The sequence below is a fragment of the Quercus lobata genome, chromosome 10, assembly GCF_001633185.2.
Source record: "Quercus lobata isolate SW786 chromosome 10, ValleyOak3.0 Primary Assembly, whole genome shotgun sequence".
In the NCBI taxonomy this organism is placed as follows: domain Eukaryota; kingdom Viridiplantae; phylum Streptophyta; class Magnoliopsida; order Fagales; family Fagaceae; genus Quercus; species Quercus lobata.
Genome location: NC_044913.1, coordinates 4,905,683 through 4,925,186, shown reverse-complemented (window position 1 = coordinate 4,925,186; position 19,504 = coordinate 4,905,683). Strand labels below are relative to the sequence as shown.

The window sequence follows — 19,504 nt, the reverse complement described above, 5'->3', positions numbered from 1 at the left end:
ACGGTGCACATACACAGCAATTTCTTTAAGAGAAAGAGATAAACTAGGGCAAGAATTTTGTCTTCGGTCACAATTTGCTTGAACAGAGTTTGCTCAATACTTATGCAACTTGTAAACTGTTTGACGGCCCTTAAAACAATCATTTTATATGTCTAGGGTTAGGAGAAAAGAAAGCCCAAAGATAAATTCACGGATCTCAAGAAAATCATATCAAAATTCTGAAATTCTTAAACCTCGACAGATAGGAGGTGTCGAGCAACTGTCGAGCAGGTGTTGAGCACACGGGGCTTGAATAGCTTTCTTAAGCTCGATAGATGCAGTTGTCGAGCCAACTGTCGAGTTTTAATGAATTTGCACTATTAGCTTTTTTTCTTGGACAGACTTGAAGGTTTCAACACTTGATCTTGAAACATGGTTTCTTGAAGTATTTAAACACATCCTAAATCTACCCAAATACAAGTAAAGTGCGTTTTGTCAAAGGATAAGCCAATTACATAAAATAGTGACATATGTTCCTAACAAGTGAAACACATATGTCCTAACACTCATGTGTTCTGTTTTTTAGAAAAATATTTTTATTATTTTGTCATATTTTATAATTAAAAAACCAAAAAAATAATGTACACTAACGTCAATTATCCAACGACAATTGATGGAAGGCATAAATTGAATATATTTGAAATTTAGAGGATTTAATTAAATAAAATTAGAGTTAGAGGTCTAAAATGAATTCTAAAAAGACTTAAGAGAGTGCGTCTTGCATTTATACCTTATTATTATTAGACAGTTTAAATATTGCAAATGGTAATAGAAAGTGGTAGACATAATCATAGATTAATATTTCTCCATATTTGCTAGGCCTAAGTACTAAATACAGTGGCTCTAAGGTTTGAATGTGATGTAATAGTACCTTAGAACTAAACAATAAGTAATGTAGAGTTGTCTCTTTTTAAGTGAAATAAAATAAATAAATAGATGAGTTTGAATTCATTAAATTGCTAAAATCTAAAAGAATTTGGAATGAGTTTAAGATCTATATATATTTTTTTAATAAATTTGGATTTAGAATATGTAATTTTAATTGATACATAGACTCTCTGTTCTTAAGTAAGCGTATTGGACCGAATTAGACGGAAATAGACTGAAGTAGACCAAATGTACTGAATAGACTGAATAGGACCCAAATGCACCGAAATGGACCGAATGGATTAAAGTGGACCACATAAGAACAAAGTAGACTAAATTAGAAAGAATGGATTGAATAGACTAAACTGGACCAAAAAAGACCGATGAGGAACCAAATTAGAAAGAATGGACCGAATTCAATCGAATAAGACCGAATTGGACTGAAAAACATAAATAGACAAAGAAGCAGTAAAATGAGTTCCTTAAACAAGCAAAAAAAAAAAAAAAAAAAATCATTTTCTCTTCCTACTTACAAATGGCGGAAAATCCAAAGGAAATGGAGAATCTAGAGGTTTAATATTAAACCCAATATTAAATCTAAATGGTAATAATTGCAGCATGCTTAAATGCATGAGTTGCGGCACTAGCTGTTGCAAGATTAATGGCGAAGCTTGTTTTTTGCTTTGGTGCTGTAAAGCTAAAGAGTCTTGTTTCTCAGTGGTTTTTCCTACTCAGTGCTAGTGACAACTGAAAATACCAGTAGAGATCATGCAGGCAATAAGAACTGGTCACCACCTAAGAAGAGTTTTGATATTAATAAAAGTGTATAAACCAATGAGGAAGACTATGAAAATAACTATTTAATTATCAATTTAATTATGAAAATTTTGTCTTAGTTGGTTCAAATTTTGGTATGTAAAGCCTAAACCTCAGATTATACGAGTTCTATTTTGAAAAATTTCCATTGCTTCCATCGATTGTATTTTCAATTCCCAAACCAAAAGGCTCTATTACAATTTGCGATCAGATACTCATATTTATTTGTGGGTTAAGTGTACCTTGGTTGTGTTTACTGGAACCTTATTATATACTAGCTGCGAACCCACGCGTTGCGCGTAATAATTATTTTTATAGTGGTTTTATTAATTTTTTTTTTACAATTTAAACTAATCTAATAATGAGTAATGTATTTCGTAATTATATTTTTATTTATTATAGGAATAATCATAAATGTAATATAAAAACAATCCAAAACACCAAAAAAACGTAAACTAAAAAAAATTAATAATGATTAATTGAACCAATATTAGGATAAAATTTTGTTTTTGATAATCTATTAAGGTTATTTTCTTTGTAAAAATTATAATTTCGGCCGCCCAAAACATATTATCAAATAAACAATTATTAGCAAAATCTAAGAATTAAATTTCTATACATGCATTGTTATAAAATAATAATAATAAAAATAAAATTGCCAAAGTTAAAATTTGTCACCTATCCGATTATTTTCGTTTGGCTAACCTTTGCTTTTCTTTAAATAAATAGCATTATAGAGTACTTCTAATACAACTATTAAGAGTACTTTGTTCACCACAAAGGATTAGAAAATAAACAAAAATTAGTAAAGTCTCATAGTTTAATATCTAAATTGAGAACTATAAAAAATCATGCTATGTAACAGAATAAATACCAAATTATCCAAATTATGCTATGTAATAGAATAATATTATATTTTTATATGCTATATTTAATTCTTTAGAACACAATAGGATAACATTTAACGATCAAAGAGAATAAAAAAAAAAAAAAAACAAACAAAACAATTTAAAAAACAAAACTAAATCGCATTAACCCAAAATAGAGTTTTAAAGAATATAAAAAATTATCAACCTAAAGTAGAGATGCGAGAAAAATAAAAATAAAAATCCACCAAAAAATTTAGAGAGAGAGAAAGAACCATTTTTTTTTTTTGTGAGGGAAAACTATGCATAGAATAGATGAGATAGTGACAAATTTATAATAAAAGGGTGTGAATAAGAAGAGACAAAAATAAAGGAAGATGAAGGGAAAGAGGAAGAATGATATTAACACTACAAAAACATTGCTATTTGCGACGAAACTTTTTCGACGATTACAAAAAGCCATTGTAAAAACTAGCTTTTTCGACGGCAAGTTCTTCCATTGACAATGTCTCGTCAAATATCAACACATTTTGTGACGGCAAATAAGTCTGTCGAAAATGCCTATTATTTTTGTCGAAAATGTGATTTTTTTTGGAGGGAAATGTTCCCGCCTTACCTTTTACGATGCATAAAAATATTTGTCGCTAATAAGGTATTATTTATGATGACTAAACAAAAACCGTCGAAACTATAACACTTGCGACGGCTTTGGTACATCGAAAATACAAAATATATATTTTTTGTGGTATTAGTATTTGCGACAAACCATCTTCCATCGTAAATATAAAAGAGGGTATTATTTACAACGACAGAAGAAACACCATCGACACTATTAACACTTGTGACGGCCTTTGTGCATCGAAAATGCAAAAATATATTTTTATGGTGTTATTATTTGCGACAAATATGATTCCATCGTAAATATAAAAAGGTATCAGTGACAGATAGGAAGCCATCGAAAATGTTAAAATATTTTGGAGGAAAAATTGCCCATTACTTTTCACATTAGTGACAACATTTATCTATTGCAATTATTATTTTTTTTTATCTAATTGAGTTTGTATTTACGACAACATGCTAACTGTCATAAATAGTTAATTGCTTTAAAAGAAATAATATATACTTTATAATTTGCAGCAAATTTTTTTTTCCTTCACCGCCACCCCTTCCCTCCTACCCTCACCCCCACTCAAAATTTAGAATTTGGCAACAAAAAATTTAAAAATTCAGATCATCCAAAAAAAAATTAATTTTTACTTTAAAATTTTATAATTGACCCTTATAAATTTGTCAAAAAAAATTCAAAAAAGAAAACAAAGTTAGTACAACAATGGAAAAAAACCCATCTTCTCAAAAAAAAAAGGGGGTTAAAAAACCCAAAAAATATAGGAAATTCCTTTCAAGTAAACCTATCCCTAATCACAAAACAAAACAAAAAAAGCCCAAATCTGTCTTCCTCAACAAATCCCTAATTTTCAGTACAAAAACCAAAAAATAGAAAAATAAAAAAATAAAAAACACAACACTGTCTTATAGTTACTCTCTTGTGCCGTCAGTATCTTTGCTTATCTCTACACCATCGTTCTCCATACTTGCCAGAATCCAATTGCCTTGCTAAGCCACTGGTATCACCTACTCTCTCTCACTCTCTTTCTCTGCACTTTAGTTTTTTGTACAGTTTGAAATAATACTGCAGCGTTCTTGTTAAATGAATCCAATAGATATATAGTGATAGAGGATGGTTGGGTGCTGCTGAGCCAAAAAGCTAGTGAATGAATGGCTGAAATTGGTTTTATTAAAAAAATATATTTGAAAGGATGGTGGTGCTCATGTATTTGTGTGGTGGATATTTAATAATATAATATTGATTATTAGTGTACCGTTTGAATAATTTTTTGACTGTGAAACTTCAGGGGACTTGATGAATGGTATTATTGACCACTTTTCAATGATATGAGTGTTTGGTGAAGCTTTAATTATAGTATTTGTGTTGTGAATATATAATAATATATGTGTTCCAGTAAAAGTAACTTTAGCATCTTTCTTTTTCTTTTCTTTTTTTGGCTCTAAACTTTAGCAGTTCGTTAAGAAAAATTTGTGGCTTCTCTCCACGCTTAACGCACAAAGGAATAGAAAAAGATTAAGGTCATGTAGAGGAATTTATTGTAATATTATTTGTTTTTTTTTTTTAAATATGTATAAATGAAAAAATATATATAAAAATATATATAATATTATTTAAAAATTAAAAATATATATTTAAAATGCTTTACCAAATAGCCTAAGTGATTGAGCATAGAAAAATCTGCAGTAATAATGCCGAAGTAGGGACTTGATGAAAAAGAAAAAACCTTTTGCGCCTAGCCTTTGAGTACTGACATGCCATCATGAAAAAGAAAATTAAAAAGAAAAGAAATAATGGTTGTTTTTCCCATAAGGCCTTGTGCCTAACTGTACTTGGAGTTATCATCTCAAAAGATTATAATGGTGGCAGGTGGTAGGGAAAATATATATAAATATAAATATATATATATATATATATATATATAATGGTATCCATAGAAGCCTAGGTGATTTGATTTAGATGGTTATTTAGTTTTGTCCTTATCTCAAAAGTGAACTAAGTGGCAGGTGGCAGAAAGTAAAGTGTGCATATATATATATATATATATATATATATATGTTTTGAATATGTGAATTTTTTGTGTGAGTTAATAATGAAGAAATTATTAGTTTCTTTTAGCCGTCTCTTTTTTGGTCAGATACTGTTATTTGTATATAATTATTTAATTAAATTAGTGGACCTTTAAAATTTAATTAAGTTTTTCATGTTAGTTAGTTTACAATATATTCATAGATGGTGTTGTTAATTTAGTACTTTTATTTTTAACTTTTATAATAAGCATATTTATTACAATTTAGACAAGAATAATTGTTAATATTTATGTCATTTTTGAAGGGTGTAGATATAATGCCGGTTGATAAATCTTGGATCAATCTTTCTAGTAGGTCATGTGAGGAATATATAAATGGAGTAACAGAGTTTGTTGATTATGCATTTCAACGTATTAAAGATGAAGATATGAAGATAAAATGTCCTTGTAATGATTGTAACAATAGATATAGAAGAACACGAGTTGAGGTTACAAGAGACCTCTTATGGAAAGGGATGAGGCGTGATTATACTAGATGGCATCTCCATGGAGAGGGAAATAGTGATGAGGACGATGAAGGTAGTGATGAGAATGAGGATAATAGTAGTGATGATGAACAAAATATTGATGATATCCATAATATGATACGGGATGCTTATCCTCGTATGAGAGATGTTGAGGAAACAAGTGGGAGTGAATCGCAAGATCCAAATGAAGAAGCAAAGGAGTTTTATAGATTGGTTGAAGAGGCAGATCAACCACTTTATTTGGGATGTAAAAAGTATTCCAATTTGTCCTTCATTGTCAAATTAATGCACATAAAGTGCAAGAATTCATGGAGCAACAACTCATTCACAATTTTGCTGGAGCTACTGAAGGATGCATTTCCAATGTGCGAAAAATTGCCCATATCCCACTATGGGGCAAAGAAGATTGTGAGTGATCTTGGTCTAAACTATGAAAAGATCGATGCATGCAAAAATGATTGTATGCTATATTACAAGGAGCATTCGGAAGCAGATAAGTGCTCAGTTTGTCAGATCTCAAGATGGAAGTTGAATAGCAAGGGCGGTAAAAGGGATGCTAAAAAAGTCCCATGGAAGGTATTGCGATATTTTCCTCTTAAGCCGAGGCTACAAAGATTATTTATGTCATCAAAAACAGCTCCAGACATGAGATGGCACCATGAGAATCGTTCTAATGATGAAGTACTAAGGCATCCCGCAGACGCTGAGGCTTGGAAATCATTTGATCGAACTCATGAGTCCTTTTCCTCAGATCCTCGCAATGTAAGGCTTGGGTTAGCTACCGATGGCTTTAATCCTTTTGGAAACATGAGTGTTAGCTATAGTTGTTGGCCTGTTGTCGTATTCCCTTACAACATTCCCCCGTGGATGTGTATGAAAGAGCCTTACCTATTCATGTCTCTACTTATTCCGGGCCAAAAGGGTCCTGGCAATGATATCGATGTATTTTTAAGGCCATTAATTGATGAGTTAAAAGAATTATGGGAAAAGGGTGCTGAAACCTATGATGCTTCAATGCAGGAAAACTTTCAAATGAGAGTTGCATTAATGTGGACTATCAATGACTTTCCTGCGTACACTTATACCTCAGGTTGGAGTACACAAGGGAATCTTGCATGCCCTTGCTGTGGTAGTGAGACTTCTCATCGTAGGTTAAAGCATGGGAGCAAAATGTGCTATATGGGTCATCGTCGATTTCTTCCTCCTGACCATAAATGGCGATCACAAAAAGCACAATTTGATGGTAAGAGAGAGAGAAAAGGGGCACCAAAACGATTATTTGGTGATGATGTGCTGAATCAACTTGGTACTCTGCCACCAATAACACTAGGCAAGGCCGTTAAAAGGAAAAGGTTACCTGGGCGTGGAAAGTGCCACAATTGGAAGAAGCATAGTATTTTCTTTGATTTGTCGTATTGGAGAACATTGTTATTGCATCATAATTTGGATGTGATGCACATTGAGAAAAATATATGTGATAGTGTGATGGGGACAGTATTAGATATTGATAAGAAAAGTAAAGATTCCTTAAATGCTAGGCTCGATCTAAAAATGATGGGTATACGAAAGGAACTTCATCCTGAAGATGGGAAGACTACTTTTCCTCGTGCTTGTTATACACTCTCAAAAGATGAGAAAAAGGCTGTGTTTCAGTGGTTGCAAAATCTAAAGGTTCCGGATGGTTACTCTGCAAATTTGTCTCACTAATGGTGTATTTCAGCCATTTTGGATGGTCAGATTGTGTTAATAGGGTTCATCAAAGTTTTTTAGTGGGTGGGTACAACGACACATGTCCATCATGCAACTAGATGGAGATCCAAAATTTGACCGTTGGATTGGTAGAATGTGGTGAAATATTTGATTTTGTAAATTACAGTGACAATCCAACGGTTAGATTGTGAGAACAGAGTAATCAAATCTTATGAAACTTCGTTAAAGTCTATTAGACTTGGTCAATCTTTGGTTAAATTCAAAGTCGGTTCCAAGTCCACTGAATTTGATAAAATTAGGTTGATTAAGGAGGTTTTAAGTGGGTTTTGAATATTGGCCAGTGTTTTAAGGTTTTTTTTGGTTTTCATGCCTTTATCTGTGTCAAGTTTTAAAATGCCAAAGTCAAAAGTCAAATTTGACCATTGGATTGAAATAGTAGGATAAAATATTGGTTTTGATGAATTATGAGCTCAATCGAATGGTTGGATTAGAAGAAAGTAACCAATCAAAATTTCTTGATATGTTGGTACAACAACATATGTCCAAAATGCTCTAGACTCAATTCCAAAATTTGTCCTTTGGATTGGAAGAATATTTCTTTAAATAAATTTTTTTTTGAGAATATTTTAAAAATGTGGTTTTGACTGATCAATAGCTATTTAGTTATACATTTAACCAAAAAAAATCCGATATTTAGTTAAACATGGCACATATTTATCCTTTTATTTAAAATGACAATGATCTATTCTAAGATTTTTCTTTACACGTCCATACTAGAGCTACTTCATAGGTCTTAGAATACAACATTTTTAATATTAATTAAAAAAAAATTGGTTAATGAGATTTCAAGTGAAAAATGTTTTTTCCTGGGGTTGTTTTGCCAAATAAAATACACAATTTTTTTTTTTTTTAATATTGAGGTTATATTTTCGTACAAAAAAATCCACCTACGCAATATTGAGGCTGTATTTCCCTGACTTTTGAAACTTCCTATTTGAGATGGAATAAAATTGCAACATAGGTTAAAATTTTCTTTACCGCCACCCCTTCCCTCCTACCCCCACCTCTCTCAAAATTTAGAATTTGGCAGCAAAAAGTTTAAAATTTAGATCATCCAAAAAAAATTAATTTATACTTTAAAATTTTATAATTGACCCTTATAAATTTGTTGAAAAAAAATTCAAAAAATAAAATAAAGTTGGTACAACAATGTTAACAAACCCATCTTCTCAACAAAAAATAAAAATTTTAAAAACCCAAAAAATATATGAAATTCCTTTTAGGTAAATGTAAGGACGCGTTTCGTGGCGGACCGTAACAGTGTCGGGTTCGCACGTGAAAAGGCCCCTAACAATATCATTTGTAGAGCGTGGGTTTGGAAGGCTAGGCCTTGGTTGATAGGCGGTGGGTTTTTCACGGTGTTCGTACCAGTTTAAGTTTTCCTACACCCCTGGAGTCTTTCTCCTGGAGGTGGGCTGGGAGGCTCAGGTTTCTGGCCATTTTTCCCAACCCCCCCCCCCCTTGGCGCACCTTCCTTTTTATTATATAGTCCGTCTTGGCTGATCCTGACCCTCCACTTGTAGGTCAGGCAGGAGCTTGTTTCTGTATCCATCCCATCAGCTGTCTTGTCTAACTTTCTATTAGTTGCATGGACCGACGTTCGCACCGCCCAAACGTCTTTTCTCATTAACCAGCTCTGGGTATTGGCAGGTGCATTTACTGAAGGGGGTTGGCCGCACTTTCCCTGGTTCGAGTTCACACCCTGCTTCCCTATGGGCCTCATTCCGTTCACATCCCTTTGAGGGGGCTGTTTGGGGATTGCCTACACCAAGGTGTTGGTCTTCCTGTTGAAACTATGGAATGCCGAGGACAGGGTAAGTTCTCAGCCGTTCCCCTTGCTACCTCGGCCACTGAGCATTTGTCTTCGGCAAGGTACCTCCTCGGCACGGGCCCTGGGCCCAGATAGAGTTTGGGCCGGACTGCAGAACTCTCGGACCCACAGTAAACATATCCTTAATTACAAAACAAAACAAAAAAAAAGCCCAAATTTGTTTTCCTCAACAAATCCCTAATTCTCATTACAAAAACCAAAAAACAGAAACATAAAAAAAAAAAAAAGAAACACAACTCTGTCTTGTTACTCTCTTGCGCCGTCAGTATTTTTGGTTGTCTCTACACCATCGTTCTCCATACTTGCCAGAATCCAATTGTCTTGTTGAGCCACCGGTATCACTTACTCTATCTCACTCTCTTTGTCTGCACTTTAGTTTTTGGTACAGTTATAAGTTATACTGCGTACTGGTGAAATGAATCACCTCAATAGAGATATAGTGATAGTGGATGGTTGGGTAGAATGAATGGCTGAAATTTATTTTGATTAAAAAAAAATATTTGAATGAATGGTTGGTGTTTGATGTGGATATATAATAATATAATATTGATTAGTGTACCATTGACTATTCCATTGTCTGTAAATTTGCAAGGAGACTAGAATCTCTTATTGAGCACTTTTCAATAATTTAAGCATTTGTTTTGTTAAAGCTGTGACCCTATAATAATATAGTATTATAATGATAATATTTGTCTTATAGATATATAATAATATAAGGGGTACTGTAAAAAGTAACTTTAGTTTTTTTTTTTTTTTTGGCTAAACTTTAGCAATCTGTTGAAGCTATACATGTTATTTATATATAATTATTTAATTAAATTAGTGGATCTCTAAAATTTGATTAAGCTTTTCATGTTAGTTAGTTTACAATAAATTTAGAGATGGTGTTGTTAAGTTAATTTTTTGGTTTTTAACTTTTATAATAAGTTAATCTATCACATTTTTTTTTAATCTTTATATTGATATTTCTAATATGGTCTTTGGTTTTTGTGGGTCCGAGAGCTCTGCAGTCCGGCCCAAACTCTATTTGGGCCCAGGGCCCGTGCCGAGGAGGTACCTTGCCGAAGACAAATGCTCAGTGGCCGAGGTAGCAAGGGGAACGGCTGAGAACTTACCTTGTCCTCGGCATTCCATAGCTTCAACAGGAAGACCAACACCTTGGTGTAGGCAATCCCCAAACAGCCCCCTCAAAGGGATGTGAACGGAATGGGGCCCATAGGGAAGCAGGGTGTGAACTCGGACCAAGGAAAGTGCGTCCCACCCCCTTCAGTAAATGTACCTGCCAATACCCAGAGTTGGTTAATGAGAAAAGACGTTTGGGCGGTGCAAACGTCGATCCATGCGACTAATAAAAAGTTAGACGGGACAGTTGATGGGATGGACACAGGAACAAGCTCCTGCCTGACCTACAAGTGGAGGGTCAGGATCAGCCAAGACGGACTATATAATAAAAAGGAAGGTGCACCGATTGGGGGGTTGGGAAAAATGGCCAGAAACCAGAGCCTCCCAGCCCACCTCCAGGAGAAAGACTCCAGGGGTGTAGGAAAGCTTAAGTTCATACGAACACCGCGAAAAAACCCACCGCCTATCGAACAAGGCCTAGCCTTTCAAACCCACGCTCTACAAATGATATTGTTAGGGGCCTTTTCACGTGCGAACCCGACACTGTTACGGTCCGTCACGAATCGCGTCCTTACAATTGGCGCCGTCTGTGGGAAAGGCTTGTGTGTTGGTATAGGAAGTGGGTCGATGGAGCTTCTTCGTTATATCTAACCGTCGGTTATAGAGTTCTAGTATAAAGTTCTGTTAGCCGCTGTGTTTCTTGATTAGGGGCTTGGTTGGGGAGCCAACTCCCTTAAAGCCAAGGTCCCCTGTAAAGAGTAAACTAGATACCTTGTAACGTTAACCGTATGGATAAACTCTAGGGGCTTGGCCGAGGAGCTAACTCCCCTAAAGCCAAGATCCCACACAAAGAGAAAACTAGGTTTTGGACAGAACCAAGGCATTGCATGGTCCATGGACCCAAGCCTCAGGGGAAACCAACTACCTGGATGTAATGAAAACTAGGTTTTGGACAGAACCAAGGCATTGCATGGTCCACCGGACTCAAGCCTCAGGGGAAACCAACTACCTAGATGTAATGAAAACTAGGTTTTGGACAGAACCAAGGCATTGCATGGTCCACCGGACTCAAGCCTCAGGGGAAACCAACTACCTGGATGTAATGAAAACTAGGTTTTGGACAGAACCAAGCATTGCATGGTGGACTCAAGCCTCAGGGGAAACCAACTACCTGGATGTAATGAAAACTAGGTTTTGGACAGAACCAAGGCATTGCATGGTCCTCGGACTCAAGCCTCAGGGGAAACCAACTACCTGGATGTAATGAAAACTAGGTTTTGGACAGAACCAAGGCATTGCATGGTCCTCGGACTCAAGCCTCAGGGGAAACCAACTACCTGGATGTAATAAAAACTAGGTTCTGGACAGAACCAAGGCATTGCATGGTCCACCGGACTCAAGCCTCAGGGGAAACCAACTACCTGGATGTAATGAAAACTAGGTTTTGGACAGAACCAAGGCATTGCATGGTCCTCGGACTCAAGCCTCAGGGGAAACCAACTACCTGGATGTAACGAAAACTAGGTTTTGGACAGAACCAAGGCATTGCATGGTCCACCGGACTCAAGCCTCAGGGGAAACCAACTACCTGGATGTAATGAAAACTAGGTTTTGGACAGAACCAAGGCATTGCAACTCAAGGCATTGAAAACTCATTGCCTCGGACTCAAGCCTCAGGGGAAACCAACTACCTGGATGTAATGAAAACTAGGTTTTGGACAGAACCAAGGCATTGCATGGTCCTCGGACTCAAGCCTCAGGGGAAACCAACTACCTGGATGTAATGAAAACTAGGTTTTGGACAGAACCAAGGCATTGTATGGTCCTCGGACTCAAGCCTACGGGGAAACCGACTACTTGGATGAGGAAAACTAGGCACTAAGCGAGTTTTAACTATTATGCGTAACGTTAAAAATGGTGCTTATATCTCCGTAAGACAAAGGTTAGGAATAAATCTAAGGCCTTTGTGGGCGCAAGCAAATTAGGGTTCGGGGAACATGGTGATGAATGTATTACATGCATAGCTATTTGTACATGTTAAAATAAATCAGCGCAGAGTTCATAAGCAAATAGTGCGCGTCTATTAGGGCGGTTAACGATGTAATCAGAAGGAAAAAGAAAAAGCAAGATTTCATATATACATGTTCAAATGCTTGTAAACCATCAATAAATTAGGAAGTTTGTGAAAGGAAAAGAAACAAGTTAATCGTTCAAATAGAAACGAATACAAAAAAGCCCAACGAAGGTTTCTACTTTTCTGCTTTTTTGTCGGTAACATTTTGGGAAATGGGAGCAGATTCAGCTTCGGTGCCTGGAAGGATGGTCCCTTCTGGGGAAGGCTGAACAGGACCAGCACTGGTACTCTGGGGAACCACAGCAAGGGAAGTGGCCTGCGACGGCTCTGCAAGTATGGTGGGTTCCTCTGTATTAGGCACCTGAATGCCAGCCACGGGCTCGGCAACCTCTTTAGGTGCCTCAGAACTCATGCGCTGGGATATCACTGTCACATCCTGAAGTTCTCCTTCTTTGGGCGCCTTGCTAGAAGAACCGCTGGCCTGCAAGTCTTCCAACGGGGTGATCTCTTCCTCGGGCTGATCAAGAATAGCCGCGGGGCTAGTCGGAGTGGCCTCGCGGATGGCTGCCGGGTAGAATATGCTCTCCGCCCTCCACAAATCGGATGAGGCATCCACCCCAGCTCGCTTCAATGCTTCCTCCCAAACCTGGGAGCAATAAAACCTACACACACCAGGGATCTACGCCTTAAGGATGGCCTGGGTCTCAGCTACTCCCATGTTGTAACCATCGTCCTCGGCCGTATTCTTGGCAGCTTCCGCCTCATTCCTGGCAAACTCGGCCTCCTGCTTTGCCCTTACAGCTTCATCACGGGCATATTCTGCCACTCCTTTCTCATGTAGAGCCGTGGCCAGCTGCTTATTTAAATCCTCAATCAGAGTTCTGGCTATTTGCAGCTGGTCCTCGGCTTCAATTGCGCGCTTGGTTTGGTCCTTGGCCTGTTTTTGGGCACTAGCAAGGCCCGCCGAGACGTTATTCCTCTCGCGAGTGGTCATTGTTAAGTCATCCTTGACTTGGGCAAGTTCCTTTTCAGTAGCTTCGAGAGTCTTTGAGGCCGTTATGCGCCTCTTGCGTTCGTTCTCGGCCACCTTATTCCTGTCATGCACTTCTTCCTCCATCCTATAGGTTGCCTGGAGAGCCTGTCAAGAAAGATGAACGTGTAGTGAGTGACAAACTGGTGACAAGAATTAGTAAAGTGTTAGGTTTCAAGAAATCTTACCATGCCCAAATATCTCTTAGTACTGAGAAAAACCTCCTGCATCCTCATTCTCTTCAGCTCTTCCATGTCATTAGGAAGTAGCATGGTTCTCCCTAATGCATCTGCCACGTATCCACCCTCGCCGTCTCCAAGGTCCCTCAGAGAGGCAGTTTCCAGTAATGGACCCCTGTGAAGCATTGGGGCAGGAAGCCAGGCGCTCGGAGAGGATTGGGAATCAATTCCTTTTCCTTTGCCTTGAGAGGTTTGAACTGCGGGTCCTTTGCCTCTGCCTTGGGGTCCGATCTTCGGTTGTTTTGTGGGCGGAGTCTCATCCTTCTCCTTAGGAGGTTGGGATTTTCCCTCGTCCACGATGTCCTTGCCCTTGGGGCTCCTCTTTCTCTTAGAATCAGCACCTTCGGGTCGAGGAGACCGAGCTGGTTGGGAGGAAGGGGGAGGTTCGTAACGGGTGGACTGTGGTTGGGACTTGGTGGAGGATGACCTGGTTTGAATTGTAAGGGGCCGAGCTGGTGGAGGAGGAGCATTGGGTTGTGGTGCCTCCTGGGTATCCTTCCCTGGTTGGTCCTCGAGGAGTTGGAGAAGGGGGGTTAAAGGTATTCTTTTGACTCCCATCTCGGCTTGAGAAGAGGTGCCTATTAATGATAATTCCGCCTCGGACAAGGCTGGGTCACCTAGGTCACCCGGAGGGTCCTCAGATTGGTAGATTAAGTCGAATACCCCAAACCCTTCCTCCGGCTGACCTGGTTCACCCTCGTCCTCTGCTGCTTGATGGGACGAAGAGGGGCCCACCAGGGGGATGTTCTTGGGGACAGCTGGCTCCTGCGAGATCAAGAACCCCTTCTCTACCACTGTAATCTTTGGAAGCCAAGGACGGCGGGCACTGATCACGTGCTTCGCGTCCCCGAACGACTTCTGAACCGGAGGGTACCCTAGTATTTTGTGAGCTGCACGAACTTGGCCATCACTGTCATTCACAAAAACTGCCGCTTGTAAAACGGTCTCCAAATCTGCCCGATTGACTAAATGAAAATGCCGTTTATAGGCGCGTTCATCTACAAAAACAACAAACATATATGCATAGTTAGTCATCGAAGGAAGTAAGTTTGGAATGGTTTAAAGGGTTATCCCTCTTCCATTCCTAATACCCCACCTGGTTCTCCTTCTACTACGGGGCATGGATCGCCATCATGCCACTCCCCAGAGACGATAAGAAAATCCTTGTTCAGTCCCTTGTTGGAATCAGGGAGGCACTGGATCAACCGAATCCTATCATCCCTCGACCTCATGTAGTAGGTTTTTCCTTTCAATTTTTGGAGGTTATAGCACCAGTTTACATCATGGTGGGTCAGTCTTAAACCCATCTTCTCGTTTAAAGCGTCCACACAACCCAAAATCCTAAGAACATTGCCGGCGCACTGGGTAGGGGCTAAACGGAAATGCCTGAGGTAACCCCTTGTCACTGGTCCCATGGGGATTCTCATAACTCCCTCTACAAAGGCGAGGACGGGAATTACAACCGCGCCCGTTCCCCTCTTAATGTGCCATTCCCCCATCTTACAGTGTTCCAGCCTTACGTTAGGGGGAATCCTATAATCAACGATGAACTTATTCATCGCCTCTTCAGTATCAACCAACTTCCTCAATCTCAGTTTAGCCGCTTTCGCCATTTACTAAAACAAACCTAACCCGCGACGGAGAAGAAAGGGAGCTAAAGAGAAATAAATCCAGAAAAGAAAAAACGTGAGTTAATAGGGGTAGGGAACTTACATAAAAAGAGAATTACGCTTCGGATGGGCTGTATGTGCTTGAGATAGACTTGAATTTGGGCGGAAGTTCGGATGAACCCTGGATACACGCACTAAAACTCTTAAGTATAGAACTGGAGAGACGGATCCATCTCCAAAAAATCTTTTATACTTTCTAGGGTAAACAGCGCGCCCCTTTTTCCCGCCCAAAGAGGCCAGGAGATCACCACCGTTCGATTCCCATCACACCGTTGAACGTGGGAAGCACCAAGCCGCCCGTATTTAATGAGGCCACGTTTCGCCTTCCAACGGCTCTAGGAACGTGCCTTGGGCAGGTGAAAAACCTCGGGAATCGCTAGATGACAAGGATTGATAGGCATTGGCAGACCCATGATGTCATCAAAACCCTCCTATCCGTCCGAGGGGACGGATAGCAGGATTTTGAGGGGCTATTGTGGGTCCGAGAGCTCTGCAGTCCGGCCCAAACTCTATCTGGGCCCAGGACCCGTGCCGAGGAGGTACCTTGCCGAAGACAAATGCTCAGTGGCCGAGGTAGCAAGGGGAACGGCTGAGAACTTACCCTGTCCTTGGCATTCCATAGCTTCAACAGGAAGACCAACACCTTGGTGTAGGCAATCCCCAAACAACCCCCTCAAAGGGATGTGAACGGAATGGGGCCCATAGGGAAGCAGGGTGTGAACTCGGACCAAGGAAAGTGCGTCCCACCCCCTTCAGTAAATGTACCTGCCAATACCCAGAGTTGGTTAATGAGAAAAGACGTTTGGGCGGTGCAAACGTCGATCCATGCGACTAATAAAAAGTTAGACGGGACAGTTGATGGGATGGACACAGGAACAAGCTCCTGCCTGACCTACAAGTGGAGGGTCAGGATCAGCCAAGACGGACTATATAATAAAAAGGAAGGTGCACCGATTGGGGGGTTGGGAAAAATGGCCAGAAACCAGGGCCTCCCAGCCCACCTCCAGGAGAAAGACTCCAGGGGTGTAGGAAAGCTTAAGTTCATACGAACACCGCGAAAAACCCACCGCCTATCGAACAAGGCCTAGCCTTCCAAACCCACGCTCTACAAATGATATTGTTAGGGGCCTTTTCACGTGCGAACCCGACACTGTTACGGTCCGTCACGAATCGCGTCCTTACAGTTTTAATTATGTTTTTGTTGATTAAATAATTACAACTTATCAATGATGTGCCTTTCTTTTTAACTACGTTACAGGTGAAATGGCAAAGAAAAGTAAGAAGCGAGCTATAAAACAAGCAAGAGATAAAGGTGATAGTGGTAGTCAATCACAAATTACACCTTCATCATCTGAGTCACCAACTAATGAAGCACTTGCTTCTTCTAATAGTGTGATTAATGGGGGCAGCAAAGGTAATACTTAATATTTTCCTAAAGTTTATATGCTAATATATCAATTTTATGCTTACAGCTTATTTATTTATTTTTACTTATTCCATTATTGGTAGGATCTACTGTACAAAAGAAAAGAGGTCGGGGAAAGGCTAAGGGTGTTTATCCAGGTCATAACCGCAAGTGTGAGATACATGACAGAAGGTCTTTTTTCCCTATTTTTTGGTTACTTTAATCATTTATTTTTTAGTGCTTACATTTCATTTATATGTAATATTTTACATGCTTTGTGTTTCTTTCATTTTATTAGATTCATAGAAAAGAAAATACCCCAAGAGATTACTATTAAGTTCCACCAAAACATTACTGGGCCATGGACAACTTTTTCAGAATACCCTAAAGAACAACTGAATATGCTTTATGAGTTATACAAAGAAGCAAAATTTGAGACAAATGACTTAGTTCTTGAGAGGGAGGTATTTGATGAGCATGTCAAACGACGCTATCCTGATTGGATGTGGCACCTTAGGAAACACTGTTTAACAAATGAAATTCCTCAAAAAGAATGGTACAAGCATCCCCATGATGATGTAACTCCAACTATTTGGAAAGAGATGTGCAACAAATGGAATAATGGCAAGTGGCAGGTGATTATAAAATGAACTTTATTAACAGTTTTTTTTTAATAATTTTTTTTTTTTTGTAAAATCTTTCTTAGAAGCACATGTTTGATAATTAACTCATTTAGTGTATTTTTTTTCATGTAACCAGGAAAAGAGTGATAGAAACAAAAGAAATCGCAAAGAAAATCAAGCTATCATTGCGACTACAGGTTCTGTACCAATGGCTAAGTGTAGAAAAGAATTGGTATGATAAAATTGCCATGTTAAATTTCTATAACATTAGTTCGTATATTGAATTGATTTATCTTATGATTTTCCTTTTAACATGGTCATAGGAGGAGAAGAATGGATGTGAACCAAGTCCAATCGAATGTTTCAGGTCGATGCATATGAAAAAGGATGGTGTTACTTTTGCCAGTGAAAAAGCACAAAAATTATATGTAAGTTATTATTATTACTATTATTATTTTTAAATGTCTTTTTGAATTTAAAGTTTGTATATATCTAATAACGGAATAAATCTTGTTTTAGGAAAAAATGGATGCAAGGAAATCAGAGGTTGCATCTCAAGGTGAGATTGTTAATGATAGTCAAATATTCTTTGAAGTGACTGGACCTCCTACTCGTGGTCGTGTGCTTGGCATGGGTGCTGGTGTCAAGCCTAGAGATGTGTATGGCCCAAGTTCATCTAGCCAGTGTAGTAAGCGATGTCAAGTGGATCGCTTAAAAGAAAAGGAGGATTTTGAGCTTCGTTTTAAAGAATCAGAGGATAAAAATTCTACTGAGAAAATGAAATTGCAAGGAGAAATCAATCAATTGAAAGAGGAAATGCCTAGTATGATAAGGTTTGCTTTGGAAAAGATGGGCTTTAATTCTATGCAAGAACCTACTACACAGGTATATTTATATATTTTTCAGTATAATCAACATTAATATTTTTTGCTATTTTCTTGAGGTTGTTGAAATAAGTTGTAAAGTTGCTCATTATGGATTTCAATTATTTGGATCGCTAAATTTAGATTAAAAAAATGTTATTTAAATTAGTATATCTTTACCTATCCATGCAAAGTACATGATTTGTAGTGTTTGTTATGAAAATGTTATTAATGTGACTATTGGTGGCAAATTTATTCTTTGAAGTTCTCATTCACAAGAGAACTACAAGGTTCTTGTTAGTAAGGATCTTGTATTCTTTGATGTTGATAATACCATTGTTATTCATTGTGGGGATTGTTGTTGATGTTGTTAAATTAATACGTTTCAATATCTTTACTATGTATTGTAAATATAATTTGCATAGTAATAATTTTTTTTATACTTATTTAGTTTAATCAAAATATTACAGATCAATGCTGGAGAAGGAAATCAAAATGTGGACGAAAATACAGAAGATGACTCTGAGGAGGAAGATGACTCTGAAGAAGAAGATGACTCCGATGGCTCTCAGAAGGAGAATACTGACTCAAATGATGATTGATCTTCCAATATTTATGTTTTCAAGTTTGGTGAAGGAAATTATAGCTTTCATTTAGACGTTTTAATTAAAATTTTTTATTCTATTTTATAGATGTTTTAATATTTTTTTCTATTGCATTATGTACTTTCTAGATTTGGACAATTATGGATTTGTGCTTGTTATTTGAATAGAAAAACTTTTGGGAGATTTATGTTTCCTCGCAATTAAAATATTAGAAATGATCTCTCTTTTATTATTGACAGAGTTATTTTATTGCAAATAATGTATCACTGACGTGGTGAATAGGTTTCCATAATGGTCAAAGTTCATTGAAAAAGGTAAATGGTCACATTGATAATGTATTATTGACAAAAAACCAATTATTTTATGATGGCTTATAGTCGTTGAAAAAATACATTAACGACAACTATAGTTCATCGCAAAAGTTATTTTCGACGACAAACCAAGTACTTATGACAGCTTTTATTCGTCAAAACAAGGGCATTAACAACGGCCTTAGTTCGTCG

The 19,504-nt window shown here is 37.8% G+C and overlaps 2 protein-coding genes across 2 annotated transcripts; both read left to right on the top strand.

The window, feature by feature from the left end:
* The first annotated feature begins 5,559 nt into the window (after positions 1–5,559).
* On the top strand, positions 5,560–7,476 carry LOC115964238. Its single transcript, XM_031083595.1, has one exon. The coding sequence runs from the start codon at positions 5,560–5,562 to the stop codon at positions 7,474–7,476; it is 1,917 nt and encodes a 638-aa protein (XP_030939455.1).
* A 9,292-nt stretch (positions 7,477–16,768) lies between these two features.
* On the top strand, positions 16,769–19,131 carry LOC115964237 (eukaryotic translation initiation factor 5B-like). Its single transcript, XM_031083593.1, has 7 exons — positions 16,769–16,919; positions 17,015–17,102; positions 17,209–17,545; positions 17,670–17,765; positions 17,857–17,961; positions 18,053–18,418; positions 18,867–19,131. The coding sequence occupies exons 1-7, from the start codon at positions 16,769–16,771 to the stop codon at positions 18,996–18,998; spliced, it is 1,275 nt and encodes a 424-aa protein (XP_030939453.1). The 3' UTR covers positions 18,999–19,131.
* Positions 19,132–19,504: the final 373 nt, after the last annotated feature.

Coding starts and splice junctions, on each gene's coding strand:
- LOC115964237 (XM_031083593.1), top strand. CDS start 16,769: ATGGCAAAGAAAAGTAAGAAGCGAGCTATAAAACAAGCAAGAGATAAA. Junction 17,962..18,052: donor AAAAAGCACAAAAATTATAT/GTAAGTTATTAT, acceptor ATCTTGTTTTAG/GAAAAAATGGATGCAAGGAA. Junction 18,419..18,866: donor TGCAAGAACCTACTACACAG/GTATATTTATAT, acceptor AAAATATTACAG/ATCAATGCTGGAGAAGGAAA.
- LOC115964238 (XM_031083595.1), top strand. CDS start 5,560: ATGCCGGTTGATAAATCTTGGATCAATCTTTCTAGTAGGTCATGTGAG.